We start from the raw sequence: 21,251 nt of genomic DNA on the forward strand, positions 1-21,251 counted from the left end.
AGAAGGGAGTTCCCCAGCCTGTAGGTATGCTGCAGGTACTTCCTCCCCAAGTGCAGTGCCTTGCACTTGTCAGTATTGAATCCCATCCTATTTGTCTCTAGTGGGTTATGGAATAGAGAAAATCCCACACAACTTACTGATTCGTTTGATGCACTGGTTGGGGAAATTTTTAGCTACTTGCACGATTTCACAATGATTACACTCTTAATTCATACAACACAATTTTATTTTAAAATTCTTTGCTACTCATATAACACTGTTTAGCCTTAAGAAATACCACAAACATTAAGAACACAATAACTACATATATTAGAAACAATGCTCCAAATGCACTTCTTTCCCAAACAATTACAATTACAACTAAAAGTTAAATTTGAATCAATACTATTATTTTCATAATATACTTACAATCCTAGAATCCCGAGAAGCCAAACACCTAAATACGGTTTCATTCCTCAGTAGTACAATTTAATGAGTGGGCTCACCTCAGCAGTACAGTTCAATGGGCTGGCCTAAATACTGATAGGACTAAGTCCCCTTCCTTCAGTCCCTTTCGGGCGCTCCGCGGCTTCAGCGTGAACTAAGAGATTCGTGTTCATGGAGAGGGTGGTTCAGGTGATCAGTCTGATCCGGCCTACACTTGCGATTCTTCCTTTGTTGTTCTGCAAGTGAGGTTACCTCCAAATTGGGACAGTAGGTTACCGTTCTTATTGAGTGAGTTGCCGTCTTGGGCCCCTCCTACCCAAACCTGTCACTACTCCCAAATTTGGGCTCAGATCTTACTCAACAGATTTTTGCTGGGTTGTTTCTTTGTTGATCATTTAATTACTTTGGGGAATTTCCATATCACTGAACTAACTTTTATTTCCAATCTTGTCAAAGGCCCTAGGGTTTGATCTCTTGGAATGTGGGATTTTTGCTTAAGGGTCATTTTTATGTTAACTTTGTTAAAGGCCTCTAAAGATAAAATTCAAGAGTTAAGACTTTGAGCAAAGTCAAGACCTTCCGCACGTAGACCAAAACAATGGCCTAGATAAAAAGATGAATCTTGTCTTCTTCCTAAAATGGCTAATGGGCAACTATTACAAACATTCAAACTATTTCATTCAATATGACACTATTCTCATCCGCCCACCCTTGTAACCTATCCAGGTCTAGTTGTAGCCTGTCCCTCCCTTCTAGCATGCCAACTTCTCCTCACATCTTAGTGTCATCCGCAAATTTGAACAAGGAGCTTTTCACTCCCTTGTCCCAGTTGCCGATGAAGATGTTGAACACTGTGGGCCCGAGGACCGAGCCCTGGTGGACCCCACTGCCCACATCCCTCCAGGTCGAAAATGACCCATCCACCACCACTCTCTGGGTGCGGCCCTCCAGCCAATTTGTGACCCATCTTACTGTGTAGGCGTCGACACCACTGTTGCCTAATTTTTTAATGAGGTGAGAGACAGTGTTGAAGGCCTTCCTAAAGTCCAGAAAGACTACGTGCACTGTGACACCTGTGTCCAAGGATTTTGTGACCTGCACCGTTAGATCCCCCGGCTAAGGAGAAACAGTAGTTGCAGAGACTTTCTGGAAAAACTTAGTACTGAGCAACTGTAGCTACCATGGAGCTGAGGATGGCATCCCAAGTAAAGGATAACAAAAAATTGTTTTTTTAGATATGTAGGGAGCAAAAGGAAGGCCCAGGGTGGAATAGGACCCCTACTAAATGGGCAGAAGCAATTGGTGACGGACAGGGGGGACAAGGCTGAACTCCTCAATGAGTTCTTTGCCTCAGTGTTCCTAAGTGAGGGGCAGGACAAGTCTCTCACTGGGATTGTAGAGAGGTAGCAGCAAGGCACCAGACTACCAAGCGTAGACCCTGAGATGGTGCAGGGTCACTTGGAGGAACTGGATGCCTTTAAGTCGGCAGGCCTGGATGAGCTCCATCCGAGGGTACTCAAGGCACTGGCTGACGTCATTGCGCAACCACTGGCGGTAATATTTGAGCAGTCATGGCACACGGGCCAGGTCCTGGAGGACTGGAAAAGGGCCAATGTGGTCCCCATTTTCAAGAAGGGGAGGAAGGAGGACCCAGGCAACTATAGACCAGTCAGTCTCACCTCCATCCTAGGCAAAGTCTTTGAAAAAATTATCAAGGCTCACATTTGCGAGAGCCCAGCAGGACAAATTATGCTGAGGGGAAACCAGCACGGGTTTGTAGCAGGTAGATCATGTCTGACTAATCTAGTCTCTTTTTATGACCAGGTTACAAAACGCCTGGATGCAGGAGTAGGGGTTGATGTTGTATACTTAGACTTCAGGAAGGCCTTCGATATGGTATCCCACACCATACTGGTAAACAAGTTAAGAGGCTGTGACTTGGATGACTACACAGTCCGGTGGGTGGTGAATTGGCTAGAGGGTCGCAACCAGAGTCGTAGTGGATGTGTCGGTATCGACCTGGAAGGGTGTGGGCAGTGGGGTCCCGCAGGGCTCGGTCCTTGGACCGATACTCTTCAATATCTTCATCAGCGACTTGGAGAGTACACTTCACTCCCTCGTCCAAGTTTGCGGATGACACAAAACTGTGGGGAGAAGTGGACACGCCGGAGGGCAGGGAACAACTACAAGCAGACCTGGACAGGTTGGACATATGGGCAGAAAACAACAGAATGCAATTCAACAAGGAGAAATGCAAAATGCTGTACCTAGGGAGGAAAAATGTCCAGCACACCTACAGCCTAGGTAATGACCTGCTTGGTGACACGGAAGCGGAAAGGGATCTTGGAGTCCTAGTGGTCTCCAAGATGAACATGAGTTGGCAGTGTGACAAAGCCATCAGAAAAGCTAATGGCACTTTATCGTGCATCAGCAGATGCATGACAAACAGATACAAGGAGGTGATACTTCCCCTCTATCGGGCGCTGGTCAGACCGCGGTTGGAATACTGCGTGCGGTTTTGGGCGCCGCACTTCAAGAGAGATGTGGATAACCTGGAGAGGGTCCAGAGAAGGGCCACTCATATGGTTAAGGACTTGCAGGCCAAGCCCTATGAAGAGAGACTAAGGCAACTGGACCTCTTCAGTCTCCGCAAGAGAAGGTTGAGAGGCGACCTTGTGGCTGCTTATAAATTCATCATGGGGGCGCAGAAGGGAATTGATGAGGCTCTACTCACCAAGGCGCCCCCAGGGGTCACAAGAAATAATGGCCACAAGCTAGCAGAGAGCAGATTTAGACTAGACATTAGGAAGAACTTCTTCACAGTTAGAGTGGCCAAGGTCTGGAATGGGCTCTCAAGGGAGGTGGTGCTCTCCCCTACCCCGGGGGTCTTCAAGAGGAGGTTAGATAAGCATCTAGCTGGGGTCATCTGAACCCAGCACTCTTTGCTGCCTATGCAGGGGGTCGGACTTGATGCTCTATTGAGGTCCCTTCCGACCCTAGCATCTATGAACTGATTGTGCTCTTCTCAATGATCTCCTCATATTGAGTGCGTGCAATAACCTCAGCTGCCTAAGGTGAGGTTTGGGGAAATGGTCCAGCAAGTTCATTTGTTAGGTGAGGTGAAACTCCACCTTGGGCAGAAACACAGATTGGCCCGAAGGATATTTTCTTTCAGGGCTGTCCAGCTTCAAAGCAGCCAGAGGCCACATGCCCCACAGCTCACACCAGTAGAGGCAGGGCTATCAGGGGCCACAGGCCTCCCCTGGATGCATGCCCTGAGCATGTGTGTGTAGGTGGACACCCCCATGTTATGGCACTGCATGCACATGGGAAGATGCTCCCTGCGTGGTGCAGTACCCCTCACCTTCAGTTCCCTGTGGTCTCCCCTGTGGCATTACACCACACAGGGCAGCTGGTTCCTCTGGCACCATGGGCTGCACTGGGCTGTAATGTCCCATCTCTGGGGCAGAGGTATGCAGTAGATGCTGAGGGTAGGGCAGTAGAAGGATCCCCGAGACCCCACCTGCTGCTCCAGGTGAGGCAGCAGCAGCCAGGTTGTGGAAGCCTAGGAACTGTACGCTATACAGCTTGTGGGCCACCAGCTGGATGGACAGCCATTTTATCTGGATAGAGGGTGCACACACACCCTTTACTGAGCTAATGGATGCCAGAAAAGCTCTCTTCATGGAGCAGGGGATATCTCCTTTTCCTCGCAGTGTTTATTCTTCCAGAATACTCAATCTCTCTGGGAAACCAGAACTCTGTACCTATGAAAAATGCTTCTGAACCACAGCCCTGGCTATTCAAAAGATGGTATTAGCTGCATTTCAGAGCTACTTGCAGCATTACCAAAAATGCAGGCCCATTCAGCCTTTAGAGAGATGAGACTACAGTCTATGATCAGGACCTCTTTTGCAAGCTTAGACTCTGAATTAAGGTACAGCTGTAATTCCCTCAATGATTTTACCCTTCAAACACAAAATTAAGTACAGTTACAATTTTGTTAATTATCACCACCCAGTCAGAAAAAAAAAGAGGCAAGAGCGAAACCTACAATGTAACTTTTCATTGTCACATCCCAAAAGCACATGAACAAACCATTATTGCAATGTCTATCTAGCAACACACAACCAGCATGTTACAGGTTCTTACCTATTCCAGCTGGGAGGTTTAGGAGGGAGGTAGCACATGGATAGCAGATCTTTTTCAATTTTCCTGCTAGTCTATAACCTATATTTTATATGGCTTTATTTAATATTCTAAAGATACATTCTCTGATTGGTTTTATCCAAATGTCTGTTTTATTAAAACTTATGGACTTGAACTGATCCAGTCCTGTTATGGCCTTTTGAAAATTACAATTTTGAAGGGAAGATTTCTTCTTCCCCTCCCCACTGTCATGGAATGCTGCTTGCTACTATCCTGAGTTTTTTTCCATCTTGATCTATAGTTTGCACTGAGAAGTCTGCTTTGTTTTATAACTTACCAAAGAAACTTTAAAACTAGCCAATGCCCATGATTACATCAATCATTTCTACTAATATTCTCAATTAAAATTATAAGGTACTTAAAGGCTCTCTTATAATGCCTTCTGTTAAGTCTTTCACTGGGTGTATTGTTTTCTTTCCTTTGCTGAACAACCTAGCTATAACATCTACAAAGGTTCATTCTAAGCCACCCAGAAACAGGCTTTTGATGCCCCCTTCTTTTGCCACACTTCTGTAGCTTAGCACAGACTGCTTGAAAATAGTCAAGCCTGGTAGTAATGGTATGCCTTACCATATTCAGGTCACAAAGATGCATTATTTCAACAAGTTTCTAGCTGACTACATACAATTCAATTCTTGTAACCAAAAGGCAAACCTTTAGTTGTTTCTTTTAACAACTGTCAAAAACTCCAAAAAACCAATAGTTTACATTTGGCATAGCCTAATGTTAGTCGCCTTGATTTAATGGATTCTTATTCTTTCCCAGGCTATTGCTTGCAACTAAAATGCAAACTTAAGCACATACTATCATACTTTAGTCTTATATTAGATCCAACATCTGCACCTATTATCGTGGTGTTTCAGTTACTGACCACATCTGCAGCCTACAGCCAGGCTGTTTTATCCAATGTGCCCCTCAGACATAGGGTTAATAGGGCTTCTTTTGATTCCTTTGAGTCCTCTGTATAAGTAACCTATTCATATGGAAGTCGTATCTTGTTAGAAGGGCTTGGCAATTAGCTATTCAGAACTGAAGGCTAACCATCAATTTTGTGATCAAAGGTATGAACATGCTTGGCCTATTTTCTCTAGGAGTAGAGAGTAGCTGCCTGACTGTCTGCCACAGCTGCCACCAGGAAGAAGGATACTGAATGGGTATAAAGTGCTCAGTCTACTACAGGGGACTCAATATTTTCTGCCTACTCCCTCCAGAAGCAAAACAAGAGGGAGAAGTCTTCCCAGCCAACTTGGGTGAGTCCATCAGTGCCTTGTTGATAGGCAAGTTTTCTGCATTATAACTAGAATGGTGCAGTACATCAATCAGGACCAGCAGACTCACTGTTTTCACCGAGATCTGAAAGGCCTGGACCAAATGAACCAGTCAGATGCTGAAAACCCAGGAAACTGTCCATTTGATAAGATTGAGCGGTGAAGACTGCATTAGGCTAGGAGGATTGTGGACTACTTTCCTTGGAAAGTGCCCAATATGGAACCAAGTTTAACAGAATTACTTGGATAGAAGGGAAACAACTGACCTGGAAGAATCTGTGAAGTGGAAATTGAGGAAGAGGAGGCCAGACAGCTCAAGCTGTCCCCCTCTCAGGACCTAACTTGAAAGTCAGCTTGACTGTGGACAAAATCCAGTATTGGCAGACCTGCAATTAATAGGATTAACATAGGTCCTACTATCAATTAGCTATTTCCCCCCTCTTTCCTCAGGAATATTGAAAAGAACTATATTTCAAAGGGGGTAAATTAAATGAGATACTCTGTAAGTACTGTATCCCGATAAAGGACAGCCAATAGGAATTCCACGGCAAGTCAGGGGAGCAGTACATATTTTGGCATATGTAGGCTCAGTGGTTCTATGTTTTTTTAAAGAATGGTAATAGCTGGATTTTAGTATCCTAGTTAGATATACCTTCAAAAGAGTATTTTCAACACTTTTTAAAATAAAGGTTTAAAATATGCTTGTAAAGGAAGCTACAACAGCAAAACTGAGATTTAGAATGTCAGAACTTTCATTTCTACCACAAGTTAAAAAACAAAACAAAGAAGTCAAACCTGGAGATCTTGCTTCTTTTTCTGTAGCAAAAATTGTTACTAGCTATAAAATATATTTAGTATACTAATCAAATGTAGGTAAAAGGCTAGAAATGACAAGTTACAGAAATAAATCGCTCTTAAAAAGCCCACTCCCTTCTGTGGAAGTAGCATACCTTCAAAAATTTTTCATAAGGTGTGCCAGATCAAGGAAGATTCAACAAGCACATCTGTTGAATATATCTTACGTCAGATGTGATCAAGATCACTGGCATCTAAGTATTTGGATAGTTGCATAACATATTACTGTATTATGACATTTTCTCTGAAAATAGAAATTAATGGTGTAACAGTGTCCCACTCCAGGGGTGGCTATGATGCCCCTGGAGCCCCCTCCACACCTGTCAACCTGACTCTCTTCAGGCAATCTCCCCTTCTCCACATCTTGATGACTGCCCCAAGGCTTCCCAAGCCTGGTCTCACACTACTGAACACAGATGTCCATGCTAATCGCTGTAAAGGCTAATTATGTGGGCTCTGTCTTCCCCAATACCCACACACATTCCTTGCAGATGTCACACACGCTAGCTGCCCCTGCAGGCTACAGGCTCCTGGATCTGTTTGTCCTTACATCAGGCCCTCTCTGAGCTACAGGCACTCTGGCCCTCTTGGTCTCCTGGCCTTCAGTCCTTCTCTTTAGACCCTGGCTCTGTTCCTAGGTCAGTCGAGACCCATGGGCTCTCCAGCCCTGCAAGTCTCTAGCTGTGGCCCTCTTGGCCTTTCCTGAGCCCTGGCCCAGCTCCTAGGCCAGCAAGACCTATGGGCACCCTGGCCCTATCTGCTCCCCAGGCCCTCCTCACTCTCTCTGGCCTTTTAGCCTCCTGGGCCATCTCTCCCTGGTCCGGCTGAGATCTCCCCATCTATCCTTAGTCCCTTCCACAAACTACCAGAGCTGTTCACCCTACTCATGCTATTCCAGTTCAGATGTTAACTAGAAACCCTGCTACCCAGCTCTGCTCTCTGTAGCTCTCCAGGCTAGACTGCCTAACCAGTTTAGACCTTGGGCTTATATGCTTCAAGTCCAGCCCCCTTCTGATCAGGTGACTGTCTAATTGGCCCCTGCTACACCTGCAAGCTGCTTCTCATGCTGCCTGCCTTCTCTTAAAGTAGCAGGAGCACCACGAATCCTGCTACAAATGGTATTAAAAATCCCTTTATACTGTCTTGAGAATACAATATCGAATGTTGGAGATCATGGCAATAGTGTTTATGGAAGGAAAACAGTATAGTCATAAATGGGACTCCAGTGTGTGTCAATTGTATGCCAGGGGTTGCATATTTTTGGTAGTGTTTTCATTCCAAACTCTAGTGCCAAGTGTTCAGAATATGCTATTAGTTGTAACTATGTCAGCTTAGCAATACACGGTCTTGTGACCTCATGTAAAACAATATTATAGGAACTGTGGAAAGGTATTTAAGACAAAAATTTTGCATAAAGTGTAATTTGCCTCATGTATGATGTTCTAATTGTTTTTGAACCTAAGTCTGAGCCTTTCAGATAGAGGAAGGGGACTGTCTACCCACACATCGCAGTTACTGATTTTGCTTTGCTGCAGAGGACAGGAGCCAAGCCTTGTAAAAGTTTGTACGGGACCCTGGAAACTGTTATCTTCAGTTACAAGCTCAGGTTTTAGAGACGTTTCTGTTGATAAATTATTGTCAGTTATTTTTAAATTGGTTTCTTCTTTTAACCATTCAGTTGTAAGATCTGAGTCTCTGTCACTGTTTTCACTGCTGGCAGAAGCACTCTCTTGCTTATCCCTTGCATTTTCCTTCAGATTAACTGGCTTCCGTTGTCTTCTCCATTTTTTAGAGATTTGTTTTTTAACTTTTGTGTTCCCATCGTCACTGTCCTCACTCAAAGAGGATTCCACCTGGCACACACTCTTTTTAACAGCTTTCCGAGATGCTTGCGTACAAAGCTTGCTAACCTGAGAGTAATTTGTGGGCTTTGTTTGTGTAAAAGAGATCTTCAGTGTTTTGCTCTCAAAGTGTGAAGTTTTATTTTCATGGCTTTTCATATCCATAGACTTCAAACTGCTTAGATTGGGATATTTTTGCACTAAATTTTCAGGAGTTCTGTACCATTCCTGATAATTTTGTGATAGGGATCCCCCATGCTGTTTTTCTGAAAACACAATTTGAGTTTCCTGTGATGTATTGTTTAACTGATCTGAAGGAGAACTAGAATCACTCTCAGAAAACAAGGTCTCTTTCATTTGTTGCAAAGGTTTAAATTGTACTATGTTCTGAGAAAATGAAGTGTTTGATTGAACAGAAGTCTTCAGAAGTATTCGCTCTCTTAAAGGCAGTGGTTGAAGATGTCTTACCAGATCAGTACAATTTGAAACCAAACAATCTGTGCTTCTGCAAGGATCTTGGTCAGGTTGTAGAGAATCAGAATATTTTGAGGTGTTTTCAACTATTTTATTCTGTAATGAATGTAAGTGGCTTATGCCATTATTAGATGCACCAATCTCAGTCATTGAGCAGGTACCATCAACATAGACTGGTGAAGTGCTGAAAGATGTTCCTTCCCAATCAATGCCACTTAATTGTAGATCAGCTATTACAGAGGAAACACAAGATGATGGTGACAATAATATAAGAGAATCATCTAAAACACTCTGATGTAGACAGCTGGATGTAGAAGTTGGAGAAAGCATAGATGCTGGTTTTGATATCTGAACGTTTGTAATGGAAGGCTTTGTAGCTAACAATAGGTCTTCAGATCTGGAGGTATTTTTCTGTTGTAAATAACTATCAGAAAGCATTTTACTATCCAACTTGAAATCCTGTTTAGAAGATTGCAAATTCATCTGAGACACAAGATCAATAATTTCACCATCCACAGTTGAGAGTCCTTTCTCCTTTAGTTTATGTTTCTTACCTGCAAAAACAAAAACCATACATGAAAACAGGCACTTTTTGTAATTAAACAGGGCCCAGCAGTAACTGACCTTGTTCAGAATTTGGTGGGCACATATACACACGTGCTCTACTGAGGAATTGACTAATTAGCTCTGCAGTAAAGTGTCACTGTCTACATGTAAACCAGTATTAAGGTGTAGTAAATTAATTAACTGTGCTGTAAGATAGTACTGTTATTAAGTGCAATGAAACTCACGCATAAACAGTGACGGGCTGGCTAGAGCACAAGGGTGTTAAAATGTGGAGGTTAACTGCTGCCTAACCACACAGCTCTGCAGATTCTCCACCCTTGTGCCCAGCCAGCCCCTCTGCCACCTGACACCACTGCCCCTGAGCCTGCTGCCAGATCAGGGCTACTCTGCCTTGGATCAAAGTGCTGCTGTCCCAGGCACATGTGCCCAGGAGCAATCGACTCCGGCATGAACTGCTCCAGAGTTTATTGCATTACATTAATTTCACATGTAGATGCATACAGTTTTAAGTAATAATGATAAGAAGCATGGTAAAGGAAAGAGAGGGAACCCTGCTGGGATATAAATCCTCCAGTAATTATAAAGCATAAACAACTACTGAAGTGGCCCTAAAATTCTCTCCCTCATTTATGTTATGATAGACATTGTTATGCTTTCAAAAACATACTTTTCTGTTTCTTTTCCAGGACTTCTAATTTTTCCATTTTATAATGAGCAACAACATCAGCATAAGCAGCCTGAAACAAAGATTCTTCCTCTACTGTAACCACAAAGGACTCCATGGGCTGATCATCCTCAGTAACATAATACTCTAAAAAAAATAAGCAAAGGAACATTAGTGAATAAAAGTAATCATAAATTTCAAATGATGCTGGGGGAAACTAAGGGACCAAAGCAAACAACAACCCCCCACAATCAACCAACCAAAAATATCCAATTCCCCTGTACCTACTGCTATAATTTCCAAATAATTTTAAAAGAAAGATCAAATCTCAAGCCAGAATCTCTGCTCTTTGTACCAAAAGACAGGCACAGAGGCATTAAAAAAAAACTTTCTTCAATTGGCCAACTGAAGACTCTTCCAGGATGGGGAAGATTCCTCAGCAGAGTTATCAAAATGTAGGAGACAGGCTGGAACCAGGAATAGGAAAAAATTGCAGTCCAATACACTATGATGATGTTAGGCCAATGTAATAGAATTAGAAACACTTTGCTCTGTTACTGACATGCATCAATGTCTGCTCTCACGCACCAGAAACTGAGCCCTTGGGCAGGTTGAGGAGGAGGGAAGGTTCTTTGAGATGGTTTTTATTTTAAGTTTGAGAAGTATGTGTTCTCCAATGTGTAAAACAGGCCAACCCTGTGCACTGTGAGCTGCACATCTTTTTTAAAGGAGATTTTTGTCCATTGATTTAATTGCATTATAAAATAACTTAATTTGTACAAGAGGGCACCAACCTGGTTTTTGCCATTCAATTTCAAAACAAGGAATCCCATTTTTAATACGGGTTCTGGCTATCCTGTCAAATAAAAAAAAAAGGGATACGGTATCAGCTTCATTGCATGGATTTAATTTAAGCAAAAATAAAATGAAGTCCACTGTAAAAATTTTGATTTTGTAATGCATACAAATTAGAGTGGAAAAAAATACAAATCCTTGCAACAGTCAATTTTGTACAGATTCCAAAAAAGCAAAATACTTATTTTTAAAACAAGAGGAAAGGATTTTTGGTAGTATCTTTTATTGGACCAACTTTCAGGCATCAAGTGCCCTTCCTTCAGCTATGAAAGAGGCAGAGGCAGGGTGAGCTAAATATCAGAGAAAAGCTTCCATGGAAATGCATGCAGATGGTTTTAAAGACTATTTTTCTTTACTGGTTTTCATGGATAAAACTTAAGTTTTTGATTCTGAACATTTAAACAAATTGTAAATTGGAAAATGAAGCACTCTCCCTACCATAAAAAAGCAGTCCTGCAAAACTTTTTATACTATTCCGCCTGGTCTCTCAACCTCACCATGGAAGAACAAGCCTCAAAGGCATAAAAAGGGTGTTATTCTTTCATTTTAATTCACTCCTTTGCCTCCTTTGGAGAGTTTTAAGGAAAAAAGATGCATAAGGTAGTGATATTCGAACAAAATGAGAAATATTGTCTTTAATTCTATTTGAGCTGTTCAGTTTAGACATTGTAACATGTGGCAGGGCCGATTGTGATTCTGCCTGTGACTGCATTATTAAATAAGAGTAATCAAAAACATTTAGAGCTTAGAAGGTGTTTTTTAATTGTTTGCATAAATTAAAAAAACAAAAACACAAACAGAGGACACCACTTCCATAGCAAGACAATCTGTTATTTTTAGCCATTACTTGAAAAAAACTAGTAAGTTGGACCAGAAAACCCAGGACTTAGATTTTAGTATGCTGGGTCTGATTCCACAAATACTCTTTCCTTTATATAAATAAAGGAAAGAATAAGACTAAGTATAAGGATAAAAAAGGACATTTTCCCTTATCCTCTTCCTTATGTATATAAGGAAAAGAGTATCCTGTTCCATGAAAATGAATGGAAACTTTGCCATGGACCTCACTGAACATAGAACCCAACTCAAAATGCTAGGGATGCACTGATAAAGATTTTTTTGGCCAATACTGATGGCTGATTATTAACCAGACATATCAGCCAATGCCGATCCGATTGCTGATATGCAGCCTGGGGAGCAGAGTCTAGCCAGTAAGTCGGGGGGGAACGACAGATCAAGGACCACGCAATGAGGGAGGGAGGGAGGGAGGGAGGGAGGGAGGGACAGACAGATGGAGTGAGGAAGTGGGGCAGGGGCAAGCACTGCCCAGCTGGGGCAGGGCGCAGGATGGAGCTGCAGGCAGCTTGTCCAGAGAGCATGGAGGTGGCGGGGTGGGGAGGGGGGCAGCTCCTCATGCTGGGCACCCTCTAGAGGCGGCACAGGGGGCATGCGCCCCTCGGATTTGTGTGCAGGGCGAGAGCTGGATGCCTGCTGCACCCTCTTCCTGGTGGGAGGGCCTGGGCCGGGGCTGCGCTCAGGGCAGGTGGTGGCAGCAGCACTGGGAGGGACGGTTACAGGTGGGATTGCAGCCATCCCAAAATTCGCTGTAGCCACCCTGTAGGCCCCCTCCCAGAGCTCAGCTCCAGCCCAGGAAGAGGCTGGTGCATCCCTAACCCATTCTCACCCCATGCACAAATCTGGGGGGCACATGCCCCCCACGCCTCCCCCAGGGATGTGCACAGCAGCGGAAGCTGTCCCTCCCCACCCCCCCGGCAAGCTATCTGCGGCTCCATCCTGGGCCGGGCCCTGGCTGAGCAGTGCCTACTCTTGCCCCATCTTCACCATGGAGGCCTCGATCTGCCCCCCACCCCCACAGACTTACTGGCCAGGCACTGCTTTCCATGCTGCTGGGCTGTACTCCTGGCTACGTGCATGCTGCAGCTGCACACGTGCATGTGGCATTTATCTGTGACATTATTGCCCGCATCAGCCAAAATAGCCAATTGCCAATAATTTCAATTTTCCTTTTATCGGTGCAGATACCATATGGGCCAATGTATGTGAACCTCTACAAAATGCTAAATCTCGAATGTAGTCTCACCAAAATAGATGGGGCTATTGTAGAGGAACGGTGCAAAAAAGGTCAGGACCTTTTAACTAGCACTGAAGGGAATGTACACATGTTCCTGTGGAGCAGTAGTTAGATATTCAGCTCTTGATTTAAACTCTTTCCTTTATCTAGGAGGTAATATATGGTTGAGAGCAGGGGTGAAAAAGATCTATTAATTTTCATTAATAATAGAATAGGGAGAGAGAGAAAAAAAAAGAGTGAATTCAAGAAGCTTACCGTATTGCTTGCAGCTGATTTAAATCTGTTTGTCCAGACTTTCTTTTGACCATATCATAGTGTGTCAACAGTGCTAACAGTTTCTTACAAGCATAATGTCTGGTCCATTCCATCTTTTCAAAAGCAAATGTCTATTAAATGTAAAAATATACTTTTAGTATGCTTTAATTTTTATTCATTGCTATTGGTCTTCTCTGCATACAACTGTCAAAAAGCGACTTACTAAATACCATATCTTACATTTTATACATCAGTATAACTTCCATCTTATGGTAAGATACTAATGACCTGCCATTGCAAAAAAAAAAAAAAAAGATAGATACAACAATGATAGAACAATGGACATCTATCTTGGGGCAGATTTAGCAGACCCATCAATTGTGAACTACAGGAGCAGCTGTGAGATGGCAGCAGCTGGATTGAAAGACTACTAAACATTTTCTCATCAGATTCAGGTCAATGCCATTAGGGAGCTTGAGAACTGCATATTATTCTTCCCTACTTCTCACGCATATGTTTGTGTCATACCATGCTGTTTCTGAAGTACTTCATCAGCTATATACCAGTCTCATAAACAATGTCATTAGTCTCAGAATGTGGATCATCAAAACAAATTATTGCCTGCCTGGAGAAGGTACACCCTAAACTTCTTCCTCAGGACGTGATCTTATCTCCACACCAAAACAGAATCCATGTGACCTGAGTTTTTAAGGAAGCAGAACCTACATAGTCACATCATTGCTCTGGGTGATTTTGGTAATTAGAATTCTACATCAGGCTGGAGAAGATCAAGATCTGCTTGAGGCAGAAAGGGCTAATCTATTCAGAGATTAGCATCCTACATTTTTCTACAAAAATGATTCCTTTCAAGTGTGTTAGCCAGAGTTTTCAAAGAAATACACTTTAAAGTAACCTTTTTCCAGCTAATAATGTTGCCTTTTGTTTCACTAGAAACGAGTTAACATGTCCTTGAGTTAGATTAATGTATAGATGAGGAGTAATTAGTAGGCTGTGAGTATTCAGGCTAGCTCAACAGTTCAAAGGTATGGATTTAAGAATCAGAGAAGTGACACAACATCAAGAATCATAGGGCATGAACAGACATAACACTTGAGCCATTCCAATCTCACTAACTAAAAGGCTGTTCACAGTTTTCCTAGGTCAGAGGTGTCCACATGTACACTGCTAAGCATCTGAAATAGGTTGGTCACCCTTTAGGTACTGCAGTGTCATCAAACCACCACTCGGGGCTGCGACTGTGCAATATTCTGCTTGCCCTTCTAACTAACATTGAGTTCAATGAAGACCTATTTTTGCCCCCTACAAAATCTGTCATGGTACCCTGGCTGGGAATGCCTAGGTGTATGCATTTTACAGGGGGCTGAGTGAGAAAAGAGGGGGAGGCATCAATTGATTTCAATTCCTGGAAACTGACCAGTGTTGTATTCAGTACATCCCAGACTGATTTGGGGGTGGAAGTGTTGCTTCAACCCTTGCTTCTGTGTGCCTGGGGGAAGGATGTTTACCACTTTTAAAGATATGGTTCTGAATCCTGTTTCTGTGTGCCTGGGGACTCTGGTGGCTTTCCCAAAGACTCTGCCACCACCAAAGTTGACCAGCTCTTTAAAAGCAGCAAAGAGTTGTCCCTAAGCCCTCAGCACCTAGAAGTAAGGGTCCAGGAAAACCTTCAACCTGACTACTCCTACATGCCACCCCAAATAAGCTTGGGATATGTAGAACGTTGGTCAATTGCCACCAACAGAAGGAAACTGACCAGCTTTTTAAAAGTGATAGAGAGGGACACTGTGGTCAAGTGCAGGAAATAGAGGCGGAAGCACCAGAGATCTGGCTGTGTACCAGAGCAGTCAGCTTCCATGCAGGGTTTGGGATGCCTGGAGGACCATTCAGACACCAGACACAGAAAGTGTGATCCCCGTGTGTAATACTGAATCTGTTCACAGAATACTGGTTCAAAATAATACTGGATTATTCAGGTCTACTTTTGAAACCGTTCAGAAGATTTGAACCATTCTCAACTGGCTTGTACATTTGGACACCTAAGTTTTAAACTGCATTTAACTGTTCTGTTGTGTCTGTCCACACCCATACAGGTTTATTGAAAGTCAAGTGGTTTCTAGCATCTTAACACCCATTGCAATGGATTAACACATTAACGTTACAACACTTTCCCCCTGGTGGCAGCTTTATCCCTGCAATGCCTGAAAGGTAAGGGTTTTCAGTAGAATAGTTAACAGCATACAAGGTGGACGCCTCTGACCCAGGGCAATTGTACCACACTACTGCAGTTGCCATCAAATCCTTATCTTTTTTTCCTGAGAAGTCTCATGTCTTCTGCCTGTTATCCCTACTTTTTCTTTACTTGCATATTTTTTCTATTACTTTATGACTTCCAGCAAAATTCTCATTCCTCCCCATCATGTTCTTGTTCCATGAATCTTTCTGCCTCCATTCCTATTTAGCAGAATGCTACATGCTGCTCAGTACTAAGATCTTACAAATTGCCCATGTGGGATGCTATCAAATTAGGGCATATAAGCAAATTCTACCTTTGATTCCTAACAACATTAGCTTAATAATACTGACATATTAAAAATCAAATTACTTTATTTAAACTTTTTATTGCGATTAGAAATTCTGAACCTGAAAATGAAATGTGTCTAGACAGTTTTATTTTTACTTACAGTCAATTTCACTTAGGGCAGTTCCTGAATGTTGTCAGAGGGGAGTGGCGAGCGCTGACCAAGGGTCGTGACCACCCACAGCCACTCCCAGCAGTGTCGGCCAGCAGGGATTGCAGACCACTTGCAGACACGTGGCAAGCAGCACCTGCCCGCACGCTTTTTTGTAGGGGGGGGCACTGCCACACTCAGGGAGTGTGCATGCACCCATGTGCACCTCCTATGCGTCGCCTGTGCATGCACATGGTGCCCCCTGCGTCCCATTCCCCCTAGCCTCTTGCAGGCTGGAACTCTCCCAGCCTGCAAGGGGAAACCTGCTGTTTCCAATGTTTTTCCACAGTGAATGGAAAACCTGGGTCCCTTCATGATACCAGGAATCTGGGACAAATGCTGTTCCGGAGTCATGTAGCCCAGGACCGGAACTTGATGTTCCCATTTCAAGGCCTCATCCCAAGGGGGGCCAGGGCCTGTGGGCCACCCACATACTCAGTTCCTATGATCTCATGTATATTTAAGGTTGTAACCAGCTTCCTTTATTCTTACTTTCAATAAAAGCTAATTAAAATCTATATTGTCAAGTGTGTTGCTTACTACTAAATTAAAAATAAGAGTGTTAAATTTTCAGTATTTTGTTCTGTACCTGAAAAGTTAATAAATTCGGCCTTTGCCACTCCATTATCTTACTCAATTTATTCTTGTTGACAAGAAATTCTTGGATAACCTTGAAAGAAAGCAAAAGAAAAAGAGGGTATTTTAAAGAAAATCAGAGGAAATTTCAATTTAGTGCTTCAAAATGAACATTTAGCAGGCTTATTAGTTACCTCATAAAATGGAAAGTCTTCACAACTTCTCGCTTTTCTACAAGTGAAATATATGCATTAGAAACAGGACAGAAAAGGGCATGATGCAGGACTTACATGCTTACCCTGCACCTGAAAACAATATGGATTAACTGTTTTTTTAAGATATTCCTACTTTTTGATATTGTCCTCCACCATGTTTGCCTTCTTCTCTTGCTCTGAATGATGCCATTCACAGGGGCAGCAGAACTCAACATCATGGGGTTCGCAGTACATAACGCTTCCACAGAGTTTACATCCACTGCGCTCATGTTCCTTATGTGATCCTAATAATAATGAAGAGTGAAATAAAGCATGTTTCAGAAACTGAATGTGTGTGGATATATAGACACAAGCACATTAGTTATATTTAAAAATACACTGACCTGGATGACGACACACAGAACAATGAGTCACCTTTTTAACAGCTAAAGATGGAGTATCATCACACTGAAACTGCTCTTTCCACTGATTAAACCTAAAATAAAGATATTCTAAATGTGCAAGTGTTATACTGTACAGAACATGTACACAAAAATTACATATTCAATGTCCCTGCCCTTCTCCTCACCCAGAAACAAAATTATCACAACATGTATTCATTCACTTTTAGAAGTAAACAGTTTTCCATTACAGTTTGCTTGCTATAAAATGTTCTTTTTGGTATCGTGTCAGGTTACTGGCATTTCTAGCTTGACACACATTAAGACAATATTCATACAAGAAAATATTAATATCCAAGGTCTTGATAAAAAAGGACTTTCTGATATTTTTCATATGTTGGATCCCACACACATTTACAACTTTTTGCAGGATCAGTGACTAGGAAGTAATACAGTTTTAAGCAATTAAAAAAATTACATGGCAGAATGCATCATTTGTACACATACATTTATTCATATTACATTTTTGATACTTTTTTTTGGAAACTAAAGTGTGGGTAAGAGTGTCAAACTCGAAATGTATGATAACTCCTACATTCCAATAAAATTAAAATATTTCAAGATATAAGGTAAACTTCACCTTTGCAGTAAACTTTGACCTTGTAAAGTCTCAAGTAACTTTAATGCCTGCTCTTTTCCAACTCCTGGAACTCCCTTTTAGAGAGAGGAAAACATGACATGTTTTAAAATTTAAAGAAATGTAAAATATTGTTATGCATTAGATTTAATTATATAACAATGCAACTTTAAATGCTGATGACCCTGCCCCACCCCCAACCCCATCTGATCTGATTCACACTTTCTCAGTCCTTATCCAATGCCCCACCACGAAGTAGGTGAACCAAATGAAGCTGAATTTATACAAGACAAAAGTGATGGCTGTTTGGCAAACCTCATGACTTGTTGGGGGACAGGGACATATATCACGGATGGGGTTTAGCCTTTCCTTTTCACTCAGGATCACAGCCTTGGGGTTCTCCTGGATCCTCTTGCTGCTCCTGAATCTTCAGGTCATAGTGATGGCCAGAAACATCACCTGGTTAAAGGCTGCAACCCTTTCCTTCAGTCAGATTTTGCCAGTCAGATTTTGCCACCTTTGTCCACACTTTCATAACCTCAAGGCTAGGCTACTGCAATGCACTCTATGTGGGAATGGTGCTGATGACCTTTCACACGCTATATCTGGTGCAGAATGCGATGGCCTGCTTTCAGACAGGGATAGGTGACAGGAGACAATTACTCCAGTGCTCCAGAGTCGGCACCGGCTCCTGATAGCTTTCTATGCCCTATTCAAGGTGCTGGCTTTGACCTATAAGGTTTGAATGATCTAGGACCTATGTACTTAAGGGACTGTCTTCTACCTTATGTCCCACTTTAATCCATGAGGTCAGCTGAGAACAACCTCCTACAAGTATCATCAGTGCAACAAGATCACTTGGCAAAATATATGGTAGGTCATTCTCAAACCTCCTCCCCCTTGTTGTCAGAGCCTGAGCATCTTCTAGGAGCACTGCAGGGCCTTTTTATTTGGATAAGCATTTAGGAAGCAAAGTTAAGTTCTTTGGGAAGTTTCTATTGTACCATATATATCTTATTTAATATTTTATCTAATTTATAAAAATTATTTTGTCTTCTATTGTAAGCCATCCTGAACCTTCTGTTGGGAAGGGTAGCATATTAAGCCACCAAAGGCAACAATTTCAATGACTGATAGTGTAAAATGAGGGGACACAATCAATTTTAATTTTTTCAATGTCTTTTACAGTTAGCTGAAAGCACATTCATACACCATTGTTGTGACAGTTTACAGGAATGTTCCCCCCTGCCAATAGCAAGAGTGTCACTAGTAAAACTAGCAGAAAAACAAATAGAAACTAATGAGGAAGCAGTCAGATATTTACACAGACAGTAGAGAGAAAAAGCAAATAAGATTCTGGAGAACCACCAAAAGCTTCCAAACATCATCTTGAGAACAAAACCAACCTTCCTTCCTATTTTCCGTTGTTTTGATGGCACACTTGTCTTAAAAGGGTGAATTGGGTTTCTTAGTTTCAGATTATTCATACAGACAGTGTTCCTTTAAAAACCCCTATATCTGGCAGTAGTCACTGTCCTAAGTATCAGTATAAGTATTTAACACTTTTCAGAGATGTACTGCCTATTGCTCCCCTCTATTTTAAGAATGTGTCTCTGCATTGCTCCTGAGTACACTCTCAACATCAGGATTTCAGCAGCTTAAAAGGAGAGACAAAAATTTAAAATAATTCAAGTGCATGGGAGTGGCAGAGACTTAATTTTAATGTGGTAAACTGAATTACAAATTAATCCAGTTCCAGGAAGACTTAACTACTTCATAGTGAAGTGATTGACAAAGTATGCAGAAATGCATAAAGAAAGCCGAGCTGAAGTTAAAGCTTTTGCTATATTGAGACAAGTAAATATTTTCAGTTCGCTTAACTTCCTTTGCAGCTGACAGACAATACATGTATTTTAGCAACACAAAGAAACACGAGAATGTACACTACACACAAATCCAGTGCACCAATTAGGCTTTTCCATAGCTCTTCACAGTGAAACAACTGACTCTCTATTTTCCATATAAAGACATGTTTTTTAAGACAATCCCATTATAACTGGGTCTTGGCCAAACTGCATTTAGAACTATGCCATCAACTATAGAGATGCGCTGATACACTGGTCCATATCGGATTGGCACCAATAAAAGGACAAATAACATTACTGGCAATCGGCTTTGTTTGGCTGATGTGGCCAATGTCACCCAGAAATGCCGCATGCATGTGCGCAGCCACAGCATGCACACGGCCAGGAGTGCAGCCCAGCAGCTTGGAGAGCAGCATCCAGCTGATAAGTTTGTGGAGGGAAGGGGCATGGGGGAGAGCAGATGAAGGCCCCCACGGTGAGGGAGGGAGAGGGCGTGGGGCTAGGACTGGGGCATATGATGCACAGTGGGGGCAGGACGTGGGACAGAACTGCAACTTGTCCAGGGAGTGGGTCCCTCTGCTGTATGCATCCTGGGGAAGGTATGGGGGGCATGTGACCCTCAGATCTTTCAACAGGGCAAGGGTGGGTTGCTGCTGCAGGCTCAGGGCCAGGGCAGTGTCAGCCTCTTGCTGGCAGAGGGCTGGGCTAGAAAGAGCTATAGGGGGGAGCTACCCCCCAAAAAAATCACCCTAGCCCCCTTCCCAGTGCAACCACTACCCTCTCCACCCCCCACCAGCCCTGAGTGCAGACCAGGCCCAGCACCCCCACTGGAAACAGGCTGAAAGAGCCTCCAGCCCTGAAAGCACCAAAATAATCCACCTTTGCCACATGCACAGATCAAGCAGGGATATGCCCCCATGCCTCCCCCAGCCAGGGTGCACACAGCAGCAGGAGCCATCCCCCTTTTCTTCCCGCCCCACCCTTGGATGGAGCCATGGCTCCATCCTGCACCCTGCTCTGGCTGTGCAGCGCCTGCCTCTGCCCCAGCCCCACTTCCTCCCTCCCTCACCAGGGGGGTCTTGATCTGCCCCTCCCCACCCCTTTCCTTCCCCACACCCCTTTCCCCCCAACAGACTTACCAGCTGGACACTGCTCTCTAAGTTACCAGACTGCATATCAGCAAACGGACTGGTACTGGCTTATATGGCTGGTTAATAATCAGCCATCGGTATTGGCCCAGAAAATCTTTATTGGTGCACCCCTAATCAAGAACTATGGTCAGAAACACGTATTACAGATTTCTCCAAAAAGTGTGGATGAGG

General features: G+C 43.0%; 1 protein-coding gene across 3 annotated transcripts in view; it reads right to left on the reverse strand.

The window, feature by feature from the left end:
• Nucleotides 1-208: 208 nt before the first annotated feature.
• The window catches only part of GEN1 (GEN1 Holliday junction 5' flap endonuclease), a 42,937-nt gene continuing 21,894 nt past the window's right edge, over nt 209-21,251 (reverse strand). For all 3 annotated transcript variants that reach the window (XM_059729462.1, XM_059729466.1, XM_006276289.4), the window contains 9 exons: nt 18,068-18,141; nt 17,431-17,522; nt 17,181-17,331; nt 17,027-17,063; nt 16,846-16,926; nt 13,507-13,637; nt 11,099-11,160; nt 10,308-10,451; nt 209-9,627 (listed from right to left, as the gene is read on the reverse strand). In XM_059729462.1, coding sequence (XP_059585445.1) covers nt 8,201-9,627; nt 10,308-10,451; nt 11,099-11,160; nt 13,507-13,637; nt 16,846-16,926; nt 17,027-17,063; nt 17,181-17,331; nt 17,431-17,522; nt 18,068-18,141 — 2,199 coding nt within the window. In that variant the 3' untranslated portion in view covers nt 209-8,200. The remainder of the gene's footprint in view (nt 9,628-10,307; nt 10,452-11,098; nt 11,161-13,506; nt 13,638-16,845; nt 16,927-17,026; nt 17,064-17,180; nt 17,332-17,430; nt 17,523-18,067; nt 18,142-21,251) is intronic.

The sequence above is a fragment of the Alligator mississippiensis genome, chromosome 1 (genome assembly GCF_030867095.1).
Source record: "Alligator mississippiensis isolate rAllMis1 chromosome 1, rAllMis1, whole genome shotgun sequence".
NCBI classification, from domain to species: Eukaryota; Metazoa; Chordata; order Crocodylia; family Alligatoridae; genus Alligator; species Alligator mississippiensis.